The 17,752-nt window shown below is 47.3% G+C and overlaps 1 protein-coding gene across 6 annotated transcripts in view; it reads right to left on the bottom strand.

The window, feature by feature from the left end:
• AGAP1 (ArfGAP with GTPase domain, ankyrin repeat and PH domain 1) overlaps positions 1 to 17,752 on the bottom strand; it is a 411,226-nt gene that overhangs the window by 62,434 nt on the left and 331,040 nt on the right. For 2 of the 6 annotated variants that reach the window (XM_014544148.1, XM_014544149.1), the window contains exon 14: positions 9 to 86. The exons of 3 other annotated variants lie outside the window; for them this stretch is intronic. In XM_014544148.1, coding sequence (XP_014399634.1) covers positions 9 to 86 — 78 coding nt within the window. Of the gene's footprint in view, positions 1 to 8; positions 87 to 6,542; positions 6,735 to 17,752 lie in introns of those variants that run through there. One more of the 6 variants, XM_014544151.1, reaches the window with a different exon arrangement.

Here is a 17,752-nt window from a genome sequence, read left to right on the forward strand (position 1 = left end):
GGCGTTACCTTCAGTGTTGGTGCTGCTGCTGCTGTATATATTTCGCAGGCTACCAACACGGTTTAGTTTCCATGCTTTGCGTTTGGCTGCATCCAGAGAGCAGAAAGGGGAGAGGGGGAGAAAGACAGAAAACAAAAAGGAGAAGAAATCAAATGAAAAGGGGAGAAAAGAAATGTCAAAGTAGCACGTGACATCACGTCCATCTGTTCCCGGAGGGGCGGTGGGTGCTGGTGGGTCCCCGCTGGTCCCTTCCCGCTCCCCCACCCCACCCCCACCCCCCACTGCCAGCCTGTAGCACAGGGAACCTGGGCAGGACAGAGGCGTGCCTGCCAGTGTCATTAGGTTTGCACAGAATCAAACAGATGCCCAGGCAAGGAGGCCAGGCACCCTGGTTTTACACGTGGCTACTTCCAACCGTGCCAAGCTGGCCTTTTCCTTGGGGACTGGTGGCATCTTTTGAAGGAGCTATGATGCCAGTAGCCATGAGCCCTGGCAGCATGTCAAATCTAGAGCTCCTGGTGATGAGCAGTTCCTGTGTGTGCTGCGGACGGAGGTCTTAACACTCAGCTGATAAAAGATGAAGCCCTCCACCCCCTCCCCCCGCGACCAGACATATGAGCATATTTGGATCTGGATAGTAATCACCTCAGCAAAACCCTGCTACCACCTGGCTGCGGCTGAAGGGTGGAGGCCCCTTCTTACGGGGCTGCCGGGAGCTCTGGATGGAGCTCCCAGGACCCCCAAGAGCACACGTGCCTCCTTACGTGCTCAGCTCACTAGAGGAAGCATCAGAAAGAAAAAGCAAATACCAAGTTACCCAGAGAGGAGCATGTGACCCACGGAGGAACCCTGGGTTGGGAAGTCAAAGGCAGAACCAATCTAACACGGGCGGACCCCACACCTCACACTGTGCAGTGACTGGTTGGGGTGAGAGGGGCCCCGATGCTCCTCTGGGGAGACAGTCTCAGTTCATCAGCCGACCCACCCCCTGGACTCAGGACGTGAGACCCGTGAAGGACCCTAACCAGACCACCTGTCTCTCTCCATGTCCACAGCCGGGAAGAGAAACTGGTCAGCCCTCCCATGAGGCTCTTTGGATGACCGTGCATACCTGGGGAGGCAGGTGCCTGCATTTGCACAGGAGTCTTGACGCTCACAGCACAGAAACGAGGCCTGCACTGGGCAGGGGACAGCTCTCTCACGCCCACCCGCTCCTCACTTAGGACGGGTTGGCTGCTCCTGCCTGCGGTGGGGTTTACCTCAAAGAGTGTGGTGTAGGCTCCGGTGTGCCCAATTCAATGACCTGGGGGAGGACTGGGTCTCCAGGACCAGTTCTGCTGCGGAAGCGAACCCCCAGTGCCTGGGTGCGTATTGGGTTTCTTTGGAGTGACGATAGAAAATACATGCACAAAATGTGGACATTCAAGGAAGCAGATGCAATTCTGAAGCAGCACAGCTCTGTGTATTCAGAGGCAAATTTTATATAATGGTGAGAAAAAGAACTAGCTGTCATTTACTTGTCACCTGATTTAAAGAGAAACAGTTAAATTTTAACTAAACACCTAAGAATGACTTGGTAGCTTCAAAATAAGAAATAATAAGAAATGCAATCTCGAAACGAGTAGGCGTCTACAGTGTATGGGTCTAAACTTAATTTTTTCATGGGTGGAGACGTCTCCCTCATCTCTACACCCTCAAGGTATCGATAAGGTACCCGTCCCAGGTAACAGCGCACCTGGGAAAGGGCCTTCAGGTACCCACCAGTACAAACGTCATGCCTACAAGGAACTGAACTAGTCAGTTTTCAAATGTTTCCTTTAGAGACGTTCAGCGGAGGATTACCAGGTTCCTCAGGGGTAACGGACACTTTCGCTGTGCCCTTAATTATTTCAGTAGCCGAAGTCCTGGCATCTTGGCCCATAATTCACAAGTTCCAGAAAGTAGCAGTCGGAGAGCCCTGCTCCTCACGGAAAACTAGCCTCTGTCGGCAACATTTACATATAAATAGGCACAGTGTGGTCAGGGCGAGGGAGGGGGAAGCGCCATCGAAAACCCTCTCTGGCCTGCGCTATGCTTGCATTTTTCATGCCCTGGTCTCCCATTACTGTATGGAAGTATAAGCAGGAAGTGAACTCGCAGCCTGGTTTTCTATTAACCTATTGATGAAATAATCAATTTTAATGTGTAGAATGTCATGCCTTTTTCTTCTCTTAAAACAAATGGACTTTTCCTGGCTGATGCCAAGGTCCTGATACGAGCATTCGTCTCCCGGGGCACTGATTGCTCCAAGTCCATTGGGTTGGAAGCTTCAACACGAAAATACAATCGTATGATCATTGATAAAACCTCAGGCTGTGTGCGACACGGCTGCCCGGACTCACCTCTAAGGGAAACGGAGGCATCGCACCAAAGGGACTCGGGAGTGCTCAACCTGAGGCTGCTGGCTGGATACCGGGTCCCGCCTGACCACCACACACCTGAGCCACGTGCGGGGAGGCACCCCCTGGCTCTCAGGCCTCTGAAATAGGCAGCGATTCTCGAGGACTTCACGTAGACGAGCTCAAAAAACTACATTTTCTGGGTAATCTTTGTTTTAAGAAATTCATTTTTTTTTTTTTTGGAAAAAAATTTACAGGAATATAGTTTCTTCCATTTAAATGTAGGCTGACTTATTTTGACTTTTGTCACTAATGTTATTTGTTTTTCACAAAAACTATTATTTTAAAACCAGAATTTCACCTGTTATTGGGCAAAGGCAGCAGAGCCTCTCAACGGCCGCCCAGCCTGAGCGAGCGACGTTCTGAAGGAGAAAGGCTGGTGAAAGGCCACGTCACAGGCCCTCTCTGCACCGCGTCGGTGTCTGGTGGACAGAATGAGGAGGGGCGCGATCGCTCACCTCCTCATAATTGTTCCCAGTCACGGCCTTCTCAGAGGAGACAGGGCGAGGAAAACTCGCAAATCACGGCTGTGCTGAGGAGGAGTTGCTGGAATCACTTAGCGTTAACGTCTCGCAATTATTACATGTGGCCGAATTTGGTGGAAGCAACAGCTTTTCCTGAGAGTTCATGCGATGATCACGAGTGAATTAAAATTTTATTTTAGAGGAGAATTTCTATTTTGTTTCTCTAAGCAAAATATTGTTTTCCTCTTACAGCATGTGAGTGCCTGAGGACTAATCACAGACAGATCTCCAAGATGAGACTCTTCCGACCAGCGCTTAATAAATGGACTAAAAAGAGTCCTTAGTCTGCTGGCACGCTCCAACCAGCAGGGTTTTATCCTCAACTCTTCCTCCCGCACCGCACCAGGAGACCAGGCCTTACACTAATGTCACCTCTGGTCTCCTTCCGCTAGAGCTCTTTGTTGACTGAGTGTTCCTCAGGTAGCCGGTGAAAAGACAACACAGCCAGGAGGGTGCATGTCCGAACCCTGTGCACCCCACTTATGTCCGAGGGTGAGGGCCAACTGGGCTGGCAAGGTGAGGCTCTGCAGACCCCAGAGTCAATTTGGAGAACGAACAGGGTCTTTTTGTGTGCCACTCACTCCTGACATGTCTCAGAACAAAACAGATACCCCCTCCATCCATTCAAGAGGGTGCACATCTGTGCCTCTCAGAGAAGCCATGTGGTAACCTGGTCAGACAGCACGACCCTGTCCACTTCGGACGTGTAGCTATTTGTTTTAAGGATGCCGTCGGTATAAGGCTGCCTGTGCAGCAGAGAGGAGGCCTGTGCTCCCGGGAGCAGTTCACACTGACGCTGGCCCCAGGACGCCGAGTGGGAAACGCCCCCTCCCTCCCTGGGGACGGGCATAGGCAGGAGCAGATTCCACTGTGGTTTCCCGACTCTTCCAGTTTAGTGCGCTCCCGTATCGCCGTGATCTTTGTCCGTGGCGATTTCACTGCGAGGTTAGAGATCGGGGATTTCTTTTGTGCTGGCCTCATGGACGTTCATTTGCTCGACAAGACTGTGTACACATTCTGTTCTCCTCTGAACAGGCCGTGGTGTTTTTCAAAAGACGCAGCCCCGAAGATTCGCACAGGATGTGAACTCGCTGCTTCCGCTGTGAAGGGGCTTCCTAGAGGCGGCCACACAGAGATGTCGTTGTGTTGAAACATCCATTAAAAGGGCCTTCGAGAGGATTAAACAAAACCCGAGGCCAAGCCAATCTAGGATGTGTGTTCAGGAAGCAGCCTAACTTGGTCGTTGGCAGGTTCCAGCAAGACCAGGGTCCTTTTCGCAATTCGGGGCCCAAGAAGGCAGGATGAATATCTGACGAAGTAAAAGTCCGAAATAAGTAATCAACTCTTCATGATAAACTTTTGATTCAGTTTCTAGTAACTCATAATGGCTTTCTTTACAGCAAATACAATTTCCATGTCGGTGGCTTCGTTTAAAGCTCTTGGATTTGCAAACTGCCAGGGCTTCTACAGAGTGGGCTAATGCAGACACTTACAGAAAATGCCATTAACCCTGGGAAACAGTGAAAATAAAAACTAAGTAAAAACTCCAGGATACGCCATAAAACCAGAAGTTCCAATTAGGTAGAGAGCAGTTTTCCTTTCAGCCTGGAAACACACTGAGCACCAAGCGTGGGTTCAGGTGCACCCGGGATTAATTGGGTATTTCTTCCAACACCAAGAATGTCCACCTTTCACCAGGGCTAAAAGGAGAGGTGATTGCAGGGGACATGCCCTTTATGATAAACCTGTCATGTGGAAGTTTAGTTTGGCATGTTCTCAGGTGGAGATTAGAAATACATCCCTAAGTCGTGGAAACTTCTCTCCTTGTCTTCACGGAGTAGCTGTTCATTTGGAGAAGGGAGAGCTGTTGTTGTTTTTTTTGGGGGGGGGGCTTATTAAGAAGTTGAAATTGGGGCTCCTTGGCCTCGGGGTTGATTCTGTTCTGAGTGTAGGATGAGGTAGAACAGGAACTGGCTATGACGTGGCAGCACCAGAAATACTCTGCTTTCGTATTTTAGGCCTCGCTCCTCAGTGAGCACTGTCACATCCCCCTAATCATTGCGTGGTTGTCCTTCAAAATAGAAACAAACGGCAGACTGAATTCTCACTTCAGAAAACTCGAGGTTCAGCTGTGTTCTCACTGCAGGCCCAGCACGCGGGTGCGCCGCCGCCGCCACCGCCACCACCGCAGGATCCCGAGACAGGAATGAGTGATAATGGGAAACATTCGTCTCTTCTTCTTTTTTCTTTCTTCTCTTATGTCTTCTCAATTTCCTCCAATAGAGTATATTGCAGGCTTTTGTAGGATTTTTTTTTTAAACACAAAATCTTTCTCGACAATTTCAGAAAAAAAATAGGTTTTTAATAAAACTTCAAATTGTGCTATCATATTTCAAAGGCGATAGCCAGTTAAGGCAACTAATCAAAGGCACAATTACTCTGCGACGGCCGCTCGCGCTCCGTGCAGGGCTGTAATTGAGGGGCTGTGATCACTGGACCACCAGCCGCAGCCACGCAGACAGTGCGTTTCATCTGCCCTCCCTGTGGCTGACTTCCTCCCACCGCCCCGGGAAATGACACATTTCAGGGTTAGTCAGTCAATCACGTCCCCTTTCCCTCTGGCCATCTGAATCTGAGAAGACTACCGAAAACATCTTCCAGAAAGTACTTTTTAACCTTTTGCATTTAGGGAAGACTTGACCGGAAATTCCCAGTAGCATTCGGATCTGTGGCTTGAGGAACCACAGAACAATGAGATCCACGGCATTTATGTAGCCGGACAAAGATCAGAGTGGGAAAGCAACAGAATTCTAAATGTTTGATTCTTCTTGCTGTAATGGGAATGCAGTCCTTTAAACGCTAACAGATTTCTCCCCACAAAACTGCTTGGGCTATAATGGGCCAACTTTTCAGCACGTTCCCTGGTTATCGTCAATGAGCAGACAAGGTCATTGCTATCCTAGGAGGGACTGGAAACGTGGTGCAAGAGTGGACACAACAAAATAATAACAACCGTCTCATTTCTTTAATGTAAAAATAATTTAGATACGCCAATGTTATTCCGCTTCAAGCCAGAACACCTTGGAAGACTATTTTAATATTATTGCAAAAGCAAAGTTCATTTCATATTAGTTCAATATTAAGAATAAACCACGACCAATCTAACAAGCCGATTTAAAGCTAGTACCCACATACACACATAATTCTCACACTTACAGCTCTGACAGAGACCTGGACTACTTTTAAACGTAAGGGATTATGTTACCACAATTTGCAAAATTGCCCCTTTGAGCAGTTGCATTGTGGAGTTAGCATAGCATAGTTGTAGCCATTCCTTACTATTAAACATTTAGTTATTTCCAATTTTATGCTATTAAAAATACTATATTCTTTTTAGCTTAATGTAGCAATTGGTGGTTACATATATAAGTATAGATATGTATATACACATGTGTATATATACACACACGTTTCTCTTCTTTGCTATGTCTGCAGAGGGGGCCAGGAAGTGATGACATCCCAGGAGCAATGAGCACACCCAGCCCCCGAATCTTGGTTTCTAATACCACCGCTGAGTGAAAGGAACCGGGCTCCTTGGAGAAACGGCTGATTCTAGGACTGGGGCAGCAAACATGCAAGATGGTCCTGGAGCTTCATGTAGATCCAGAAAGCAAGGGTGAGCTCACACACAGAGGCAAACACTACAGTGATGGGGGTGCCACAAAAAGGCACAGGAGCCAACGGAAAGAGCCCCCAATGGCCGAAGCTGGAACTGGGCAAGAAAAGAAACAAAGTTCAAAATAAATATCCAAGAGTCCACACTGATATAAGCGAATGACTGAATAAAGTCATAAATGGGGAGAAGAGATCAATCTTCCTGGCAGGAGAATTTCAAATTCATGTAGGCAGCCCACCCTAAAGGAGGGGGCGCAACTCCCCACTCCTTACCTACGCACCCTGCATAGAGGCCCCTCCCAAAGAGGGCACGCTGAAGGGGGGAGGGGGAGGAGAGGGAGGAGACACCTGATAACACAGCCTCAAACCAGGTGACCAAGGTCAACACTGACAGGCCTAAGTCATGCTGACAGTGTGTGCCGTTTACACAAGGTGATGAGATGGCCCTTTATCTCTGTGGCCTTCCTCTTAGCAACCCAAGGTTCCAGAGTAATCCTGAGAAAAGCAAATTCCAAGAGAGCTGACCAGAACTCAGAATTGTCAAGGTCATCAAAAACAAAGTCTGAAGAACTGTCCCAGCCAACGGAGCCTAAGGAGACATGACACCGGAATGTCAGGTGGCCTCCAGGGTAGGTCCCGGAGAAGCGGGAGGACATTAGGGAAAAACTAAGGAAACCCAAACGGAGTAGACTTTAGTTAACGTGCATGTGCCAATGTTAGCTGGTTAATTGTGAGAAACAGGCCACACTAAGAAAAGATGTAAACCACAGAGGAATTGTGCACGTGCATGTGTGTGTACATGAGGAGCATATGGGGGTTGCCTGTACCATCTCCTCAATTTCTTTTATGTTTTAAACTTTATAGAAAATAAAACCTATTAAAATACTATTATAGGCATCTTTGGGCAGGAATGTAAGTTTTTTTCTCCCATCATTTTAATTGTTTTCTTAGAATAAAATGTCAGGAGTAACATTCTGCCAAAAAGAAAGGAATATTCCGCAGCTTGGAATAGATGCAGCAAGAACTACCATCTCATCACAATATACCACTCATGCTACTAATCATTAAGTCAACTTTTACAAATTAAAGATACTCTGAAATCTCAGAGGGGCATAAACAGTATGGGTCCCATGTGCTACTGAAATTCTCAACCTCAAAGCTAACCTCACTGGCAGTGAGGTTATGTAATTTATGATTGTGAACAGAGTATGTTTGCTAACTAATGTTCTTCAGAGGCAGTACTTTCCCCCTGGCAGCTCTTCAAGCTAGCGCACTGTCTCCTTGTCTTTCATCTGGAATCGTTGAACTTGAAATTGTTTTTCCTTTAGTGGATTACAGTGTATATATTTGACCAAAATGTACCATGTTTGAGCAATATTCCAGCTAATTGCCAGTATTAGCTTTTAATCATCAGAAAATGAGCTTTGATCTATTGAGAAAAAGTTGTTGGCACTCATGTTGAGTTTAGATCTCAGCTTCCAATCAGCACAATAGAACCATCTTTTCAATAAAAGTGACAGAGTTTAATAAAATGAAAGAGAGTCATGCAAAGCTGGCTTCGTGATTCATTGAGATGCACCTGCAGTGATTTATCAACTCTAGGAAAATCTGAACTCAGGAGCGACTTCAAGACACTCCAGTGCCTCAATCAAGAGACAGAATTAGCAGCGTTTCTTAAGCAGAAAGGACCAGCAATATGGTTGTATACAAAAAAAAAATCCAAGTTTGCAATCACAGGTGCATCCAGAACACATTGTCCCAAATAGATCTACTTCACTTGGGCATAAGGCACGAGGTGCCCATTGGCTATTCTCATCAAAGCCCATCATATATAATCCCCCAAATACATGGCAAGAGAAAGAAATATTACAGCAACTTACTCCACAGATGTAGTGAGTTCACAGCCTGGTGGTTCTGAGGTTTTCAATCACCAGTTTCATGAATGAATACGGACTATGTATTATGTGCGCCTTATTTGGGGGTTTTCTTTTATTTCTTTCTTTTCTAATTGTCGGGGGTAGGGAAGTTCTTTTACAGAGTGTGCGGGATGTACAAACTGCCAGGAAGCAGTGACCTGCCCCCTTCACGGACACCTGGCTGCAGGGTGGGCGTCAGGTTCTGGTGGGTTGATGACTGAATTTGACCATTTGGTCAGTGTCTACCACACCGTCTTCCCAGCAGTCCCTGGTGCAAGGTGAGATAAAGGACAGGCAGAAGCCTAGATGAGAGTGAGGGGTGGGGAGAGCTGGTGCTTGGGCATCAACGTTGCCCACCTGGCAGCTGCACAGGTGGCCTTGGGGGGCCACGGGGCTCTGCGCTGTGGCCCCCTTGCCTACCCACGAGGGTCACCTTAGCAGGGATCAGCACATGAGAAGCCACTAACCACACACTGTGCAGGATCCTGACACAGACACCACGTCACCAGGGAGACCACAGTCACCAGGGAGACCACAGTCACCACGGAGACCACAGTCACCAGGGAGACCACAGTCCCAGATACAGGGGAAAAATACAGAAGATTGATCTTAAGACAGCATGGAGATATTTTTGAAGGCAGTAGGAATACCATTCAGAACTATTTCTAGAATTGTAATATTTTAAAAGGTCTTCATTAGAGGCAACACGTGCATCTATTTGCACCCATGCATGCCCCTCCCCGACAGAATAATCACACAGGGTCTCCATGATATACAAGCAAACTCGGCGACATCTGCCTCTCCCACTTGTAGCTAGTGGCAGAATCGTGTTTTATGATAAACTAAACTTGGGCAAAAAAGTTTTTAAAAAATGGCAAGATCAATCTCTCTCAGTGGGTCCTAATTTTAAAAAGCCTGCAGGCCCTTCTGATGACCATGATTCAGCAACGTTCTAAGGTGCCTCTGCTCCCCGTTAGTCATGGTATCAGCATACACTCACCTCTGTCTACACAGACGACCCCGGGACCAGGCCCTTGGTGTCTCCAGAGGCTGGTTACCCAGAGGCTGGGAGGGGTGGCTCTGCCCTTTCCTTCCTCCAGATCAACCGGGCTTTATGGCTCCAGCGCAGGCACATGCTTACATCACCAACTTGGGCGCAAGTAGGACCAACACTACTTCTTTAATCAAGATAGTTGGCATTGATATTAAAGGATACAGATCTTACCCTGGCTGGTAGTTCAGTGGTTAGAGCATCGGCTCTGGCACCAAAGGGTCTTAGGTTTGATTCCCTATCAAGGGCACCTACCTCAGTTGCAGGTTCAATCCCTGGCCCGGTTCAGGGGCATGTGCAGGAGGCAACCAACTGATGTGTCTTTCATATTGATGTTTCTCTCTCACTCTTCTTCCTCTCTCTCTAAAAATCAATTTAAAAAAAACTTAAAGAAAATAGATGAGTAGATAAAAAAAGCTATGGTACATATATACAATAGAATATTACTTGGCCATGAAAAAGAATGAAATCCTACCATTTGCAACAGCATGGATGAACCTAGAAGGTATTATGCTAAGTGAAATAAGTCAGTCAGAGAAAGACAAATACCATATGATTTCACTTATATGTGAAACCTAAAGAATAAAATAAATAAAACAGAAACAGACTCATAGACACAGGTAACAGATTGAGGGTTGTCAGAGGGAGGGGAATTGGGGGACTGGAAGAAAAAGGTGAAGGAATTGAGAGTTGCAGAGTGGTAGTTATAATATAGCCATGGGGATGTAAAGGACCACGTAAGGAATATAGTCAATAATATTGTAATAACTATGTGTATGGTACCAGGTGGGTTCTAGACTTATCAGGGGGATCATAAATTATATAAGTGTCTAACCACTACACTGTACACCTAAAACTAACATAAAATAATACCGAATTAAAGAATAAAAAATAAATGAAAGGGCAAATTTACTTTAAACATTAGTAAATGGCCCAGTGAGAGGTAAAAAAAAAAAGGCCACCCAATCTCACAACTGCTGTAGAAATGAACTGTGTCACGGTGTGACTTAAAAAAAATTAGAAGATGCACATCAGACACTCTCTCATCTGTCCAGCAGCAGTGACCAGGGCCCCTGCTGGACAGGTGCGTGCTGAAGGCGTGTGCACCTCAGTGCAGGTGCGGGGCGCCCCACCCGCAGCAGCCCTCACCAGGACGCGGGGTGAATAAAGGACGGCTGCTCCTAATCGTTTATTGAATAATGAAACTGACACAACTGATAAAAGGTTTCAATCTTTAGAAAAATGATTGATCGTTTTTCGGTTTATTGGCACTGCCATCTGTGTGACAAACGGCTGGAAGGCCCCCGTTAATCTCCGCACACCTGTGAGCCTGTGGCAGCCCGGCTCGCGCACCCGGGCAATCAGGACAGCTAATAACACCGGCACCGGCCGAGCCGGGAAACTCCAGTGTTTCATCACGGCTGATCTCCAAATCAATTTGCACAATGGATTTTTTTGGCGATGGGTGAGGCAGAGAAGAGACAGAGAATAAAAGAAGCCCAACAACAACAAAGACAGATAAGGCCCAGCTGGTGGGAGCAATGTCCTCACACAGAGAAATGGAATCAAAGCACAAATGACTTCCAAGGGGCTCGGGACAGCTTGGAGTTCTCTGGATTTCAAATCTGGTCTGTTGCATCAAACTGGCCCATCAAGGTTGTTTGTCATCCGGCAGCACAGGGCTGCTGTGCACAGGGACTGCCTGCCTTTCCTGATGGAGTGTGTAGGTTTCCTCATAGATCCCACCCCCCTTTTTCCAATGGGAGGGTCCTAGGTAGTGTGGCTTAAAGTAAACTAAAGGTTTTATTTGTAAACAACACTGAAAATAACACAGGTATTTCTATGGTGCTGGATGGTGACTCTTATTTTAGTTTTGGTAAAAATCCAATCAGTTCGACATGCTTTCTCCCCAAGAAATTCACGTAACATAGAAACCATCTGGGAGAAGCCAGGATTACATAAGATAAGGCAGACAGAGGGCAATTAGTCTATAGTTCAGCAGAGAGTAAATAATAACTATTAGCTATGATGATGAAGAAGAAGATCTATTTCTCAACTTTCAAAGCAGAAAGGAACAAGCCTCTAGATAATTGTCATATCAATAGATACTAGGTGTATCGGTTAATAATGTGGATTTTTTTCAATAGATGGAGTTACACATATGTTGATATATATGCAATTTGATGTGTGTGCTATTTTGTTGTATTGGCAGAAAGCTTCAAAACTTCATATGTCAAATTTGCTGAAGGTGTTAACATCATAGATATTTTTACGCTTAAAAATGTCGAATTTCGTGCCAAAAAAGAGCATTTGTGGGAAGTTTTAATTCATTATTTTGAAGGGAAGTGCTGCTGAAAGCTATTGTATACTTGGGGAAGTTTATGGTAAACATGCTCCACCTCAAGATACTTGTGAATGCTGGTTTAAACGCTTTAAAAGTGATGCTTTCGATGTGAACGACAAAGAACGTCCAGATCAACCGAAAAAGTTTGAAGACCAACAATTACAAGCATTATTGGATGAAGATGCGTGTCAAACTCAAAACAACTTGCAGAAAGATTAAACGTTGCTCAGCAAATAATTTCCGGTCGTTTACAAGCAATGGGAAAGATTTTAAAGGAAGGAAAATGGGTGCCACATCAACTGAATGAAAGACAAATGGAAAACCAAAAAGTCATCAGTAAAGTGTTGCTTCAATGGCATGAAAAAAAGTCTTTTTTTGCATCATATTGTGACTGGTGACGAAAAGTGGATTTATTTAGAGAATCCCAAACACACAAAATCATGGGTTGATCCAGGTCAACCATCAACATCGACTACAAGGCCAAATCACTTCGGAAAGAAGACAATGCTCTACGTTTGGTGGGATCAGGTAGGTGTGGTGTATTATGAGCTTCTAAAACCAGGTGGAACCTTTAATACTGATTGCTATCGACAACAAATAATCAACTTGAACCATGCTTTGATCGTGAAATGACCAGAATATGCCAGAAGACACGGCAAAGTAATTTTGCTTCATGATAACACACCATCACACACTTCAAAACCAGTTAAAGACATGTTAAGAGATCTTGCCTGGGAAGTATGAACCCACCCACCGTATTCACCAGACCTTGCTCCTTCAGATTACCACTTGTTCTGATCAATGGCACATGCACTTTCTGAGCAGCACTTCAAAACGTACGAAGAAGTGGAAAATTGGGTCTTTGAATTGTTTGCTTCAAAACAAGAAAAGTTCTATTGGGACGGTATCCACAAATTACTTGAAAGATGGGGGAAATGTGTAGCTAGTGATAGACATTATTTTGAATAAGCACTTTTGATCTTTCTCTTGAAATTATCATGTTTTCTTTGACTACAAAATCCACATTATTAACCGGTACACCTGGTAAATTCAAGTTAGACATAAGCACAGGCAGTAAAAGATTTCAGTTATATGAAAAGAAATGAGTATGAGGTGCACTTTATAAACTACATTATCTCCATTGACAATTATTATAGCACTAGTGGCCTGGTGCACGAAATTCGTGCACATTAAAAGGAAATTTGGGGAAATATTTTAATATTGCTATTTGCCCCTTCTCTATAATAGAAGTGTCAGAGATGACAGAAAATTAGTAAAATGTATATGAAAATCTCTCCCCTGTCAGAGTCTGGGGTGTGCCGTGGGACCCAGAGCCAAGTCCCTGCCCACCCATGCGCGCCTCGAAATCCTGTGAGACCCAGACCCGGCTGGCCCCACTCTCGTCAAGCCCCGCAGAGCGGGGAGCGCAGCCTCAGGTCCCCCGTCAAGCCTCAGGCCCCCCCATCAAGCCCTGCCAGGTGGGGGGCGCGGCCTCAGATCCCCCGGCGTGAGGGCGTGAGGGCATGATGACTGTTTGCATATTAGCTCTTTATTATATAGGATGAAGAGTTGGGTAATACGCCTAAAGAGAACCAACTTTCAGGACTGGGTAAATACAGGCACGGAGGAAATGCCACATGCAGTGGCTTCAAACAAAGACCGTAGGGGTGCTCCAAGATCATGAAGTGTGTTGAAATAGAAAACGTAGCCACGTGGTTAAAAAGGACGCATGCATACCGGAAGGAAGTGCGTTCCAGGACTTCAGGTGACACAAGGGGCCTCGAGTTCCAGGGGAACGTACATCCGGCTTAGCCACGGGGAAGGGTCTGCGCAGGAGCCGTCGGGAGTGAGCCGCAAGGGCCCTCATGACCTCCCAAAGCTGGACACACACCCAGGACACACATGCCTCTCGGGGCGTTCCGGTTTCCATGTGAGTGACACACTACTTGCTCCCCGAATCATTCCCAAATTGGGAGGGAGGAGGTGGCAGGGCTGTGGGTGTGTGGGAAAGCAGAGGAAGCAGCGCCCTCTCTGCCACCACTGCCCGGAACGGGTTCCGGAACAGAACACTATCCCAAGGTCGGCGCCAGAGTCCAGATGGGCCCAGGCAGAGGGCGCAGCCATGGGTATTTGTGTCTCAGAGTTTAAACAAATCAAACAAGGGTTACTTATTTATTTTTTTTACTTGTTTTAAACCAGCAGTTCTCAACCTGTGGGTTGCGACCCCTTTGGCGGTCGAACGACCCTTTCACAGAGGTCGCCTAAGGCCATCCTGCATATCAGATATTTACATTACGATTCATAACAGTAGCAACATTACAGTTATGAAGTAGCAACGAAAAAAATTTTATGGTTGGGTCACAACATGAGGAACTGTATTTAAAGGGCCAGAAGGTTGAGAACTACTGTTTTAAACGGAAGGCTTCTCAGAACCTTCGATTTGCTGGTGGACAGACGATGCGACTCTCCTAACCTTTCCTTTCAGAGCGTCGTGCTGCATTCCTGTCCACAGCACAGACTGTGGGAGACGCTGTTGATGTCACACGAAGCCACGCTGTGCAAAACAAATCCACCGGCACCTCCAGTGGGCCTGCGGGGGCGCTCTTCCTCCTCTCCCTGGCGACCCCGCCTTCGTCAGGTGCTTGTCACAGGCACGCACAGTGCTGGGCTTGTGCGACGTGGCAAGTATGTGTCTCCTGCCTTCCCGGCTTTCAGTCAGTTGAAGGGACAAGACTAACCCATGTGAAATGTTTCAGTTGTACCTCACATAACACAAGCTGCCCCTGGGCCAAACGCAATTATCGATAAAGACGTCTAGACCAAGATCACTGTGTCTCCATACCCCCTGCACACACCCCCGCCCCCTAAGGAGCAGGCTTTTTAGTGGCACACCTATAAGCTGGGAATTCTGTGCAGCCTGCCGTGGCCACGAAGGGTAGGAACTCCGTATGCTAGAGCCTCTGAGACATGGCGGCTTTGTCCAAGTCATTTGGGCCCTCCCTATGAGAATCTATGCCCTACACTAGAGGGTATTCTGCTTTAAGGATAACCTTTACTACCACTTTTCCAGGAAACGCTGATATTCATGGTGGTCATGACTGCAGATTTTTCAGTGATGCGCCCAATGGGCTCTCCAGCCTCCGTGGGGGCAGGAGGGACAATGCGGTGCATGAGTCACCATGGAAACTGACCGCCAAGGGGCCGAGAAGGGTTTGAGGGAGAGACCCTGCAGCAACGCACCACTTCTGCGTGGAAACAGCTTTCCTCCAGCCTGAAGTGCAGCAGGGTGGCCACTCTCCCTGGTGCCACCTATGCCCATCGTCCATGGTGGGCAGGACGCTAGGGGGTGGGGTGGTCTGGGCGAGTTGACAAATCAGCTTAACAATGCTGGTGCTAGTTAGTGGATAACCTCCGACAGTTACTGTCTACACCATTTGAAAAGCGCAATTTAACAAGTGATCGCAGAAGCCAGGACACAGTATCACCGAGCCTCTTAGGTGAACCAATGTAACCTGCAAATACGTTGCCTGTGATTGGCTCCCAATAGTATTTTGGTAGATACAAACTGAATCCCAAGAAAGGCCTCAGGCAGGGTCTGCCCTGCCCACTTGAAATGGACGGGCTCACTGGATCCTGACAACTGTCCTAGAGGACAGACAGCAAGATCAGCCCATGTTACAGCTCAGAGCTCCGAGGCAGGACAAGAGGAGGAACTTGCACAGGTCATCCCACCACTAAGAGGTGGAGCTGGAGTCCAAACCCAGGCGTGGCTCCCAGCCCTGTTCCTAACCACCCCTGGGCCTGCCTGGTGCCATTATTGCCACCCTCAACGCATTTCCCACCCACGGCCACCTGCCTGTCTGGACTTGGAGTGAGCAGATTCACTAGAACTGAAATAGAATGAAAATCTGGACACGTGCAATGCTGGCTGCTTCACTTTCATGGGTGGCGAGATTCTACACATTTTTTTTAAAGTTTCAATCTGTGGAGAATCTTCACTTTTTTTTTTTTCCGCCTGACTCACAATTCAAAAAGATATTACAGAAGACAATCAGAAGTACAAGGAACATTTTCCAACGTCGGAGGAATGAGTAGAAATAAAACCCTAACAAGAAATACTTCAGTCAGAGGGAAATGTCTTCTTCTTCATTAGAATAAGGGATTGCAGGGTGAAATGCCTTAATTACCCACGAAGCGATAACCCCGTGTGATTGCCTTCATTCTGAGAGCCCGGCAAGGGGAATGCTGAATCAAACGCTCTCGTCTTCTTCCAATTGTCGGGAAACTTCTGATGCCATTCCCGGCCACTGAGAATAACCCTATGCAGAATGAAATTATTGAAAAACTTTCCTGTATTTCATCTTCTTCATTTTAAATGGTTAGAGTGATATGCATAAAAATAGACCCATTGTTCTTGAGCATTCCTCGGTACTTGGCGGTTCTCTGAGCCACTTTTAAAAACGGTGCAACGTTCCGATTCATTGTGCTGGCTGCAAAGGATAAATCCTGGAAGAATCGGAACATAATTGCATGTGGGGAACAAGCTAGAAGATATTGAAATATCTGTATACCGACATGTCTACTAAATGAAAAAAAAAGGAGACAGAAGAAATGTATGACAATTCTTTAAAAATAAAATAAAGCCTGACACATTATATATTTAGTCACCATTAGTGACAAATTTCCCATCATGCAGCAGTATTTTGGGTCCGAGTGCTGTTCTAGGATGCTGCCACTCTGCACTGGGCGCTGTCCGACACCGGGACCTGAGGTGGGACATGGTGACTGTGTTGACTCTAGGGTGGGGGCGCTGACAGTGTCCTCGGAGGCTAAGGCACACAGGAAACGTGGCTTCCACTCGGTTATGTGTCTCTCCCACGGCGCTTGCCTATCCTGTTGGGAGGAAGCCCTGGCACGGGGAGCGGCCGTGTGCCATGTGTGGCCGAGGGCTGTAGCTAAGGGCCCAAGGATGCACCAAGACCCAGACAGGTGAATGGCAGTTATCCAGGTGCCTCCCGACTGACGCCTTCTGGGTGAGGCCCCAGACACTGGAGCAGGGACAGGCCTCCCAGGCTGCACCCTGTCTACCCCCTGAGCCTTGGGAGCCGGGAGGCAGCTCCCTGGGGCCTCGGCTGCCGAGTGCAGACACTACGCCTGCGGGTCTGTGTGACCGGACACAGGGCAGAGCCGGGCAGGCTGAGGGACGGGTGCTTTTCCAGGGGCATGACAGGTGTTGAAAACAGCAGCTACTCAACTACTAACTGTGGTTGCTCAGTTAGCTAAACAGGCCGCAATATTTGAGCTCTTATATGTTTGAAATTTGATCTACTCCAATAACATAAGTAGAAAAAATACACAAACATTGTAAGAGACAGGGCTTCTAACAGTGGTGCAAGTGGGACACTACAGTGAGGCAACATCACAGGAATGTCTTCTGGGGCAGCCAGGTCCCGGTGTGTGAGCCACATTCTGGGGGGTTTAGCCTTGGGGACATGTGTCCCTTCCACCGTCACAAACTACTGGCTCTTGGCGCCCAGGATCCCCAGGTGAGCTGGATCCAAACCTCGGCTTTAAATGAGTACTTAAATTTGGGTGCTGGCATCTCCCTCATTCTGTTCCAGGCCAGGGAACCACGTGGCCCCCCCTTGTCCGCTGTGTCCGCACCTGTGGGCAGCTGACCTGACCTTTGCACTCTTCCAGGCCCACCATGCAGCGTCTCTAGGCCTCCTTCCCTGTCATGCCAGCCTCGTCATCCTCAGTCCTTTCTCCACCACACTCGAGGCTGGCACACCCTTACTCTCCTG

Source organism: Myotis brandtii, unplaced genomic scaffold, assembly GCF_000412655.1.
Source record: "Myotis brandtii unplaced genomic scaffold, ASM41265v1 scaffold354, whole genome shotgun sequence".
In the NCBI taxonomy this organism is placed as follows: domain Eukaryota; kingdom Metazoa; phylum Chordata; class Mammalia; order Chiroptera; family Vespertilionidae; genus Myotis; species Myotis brandtii.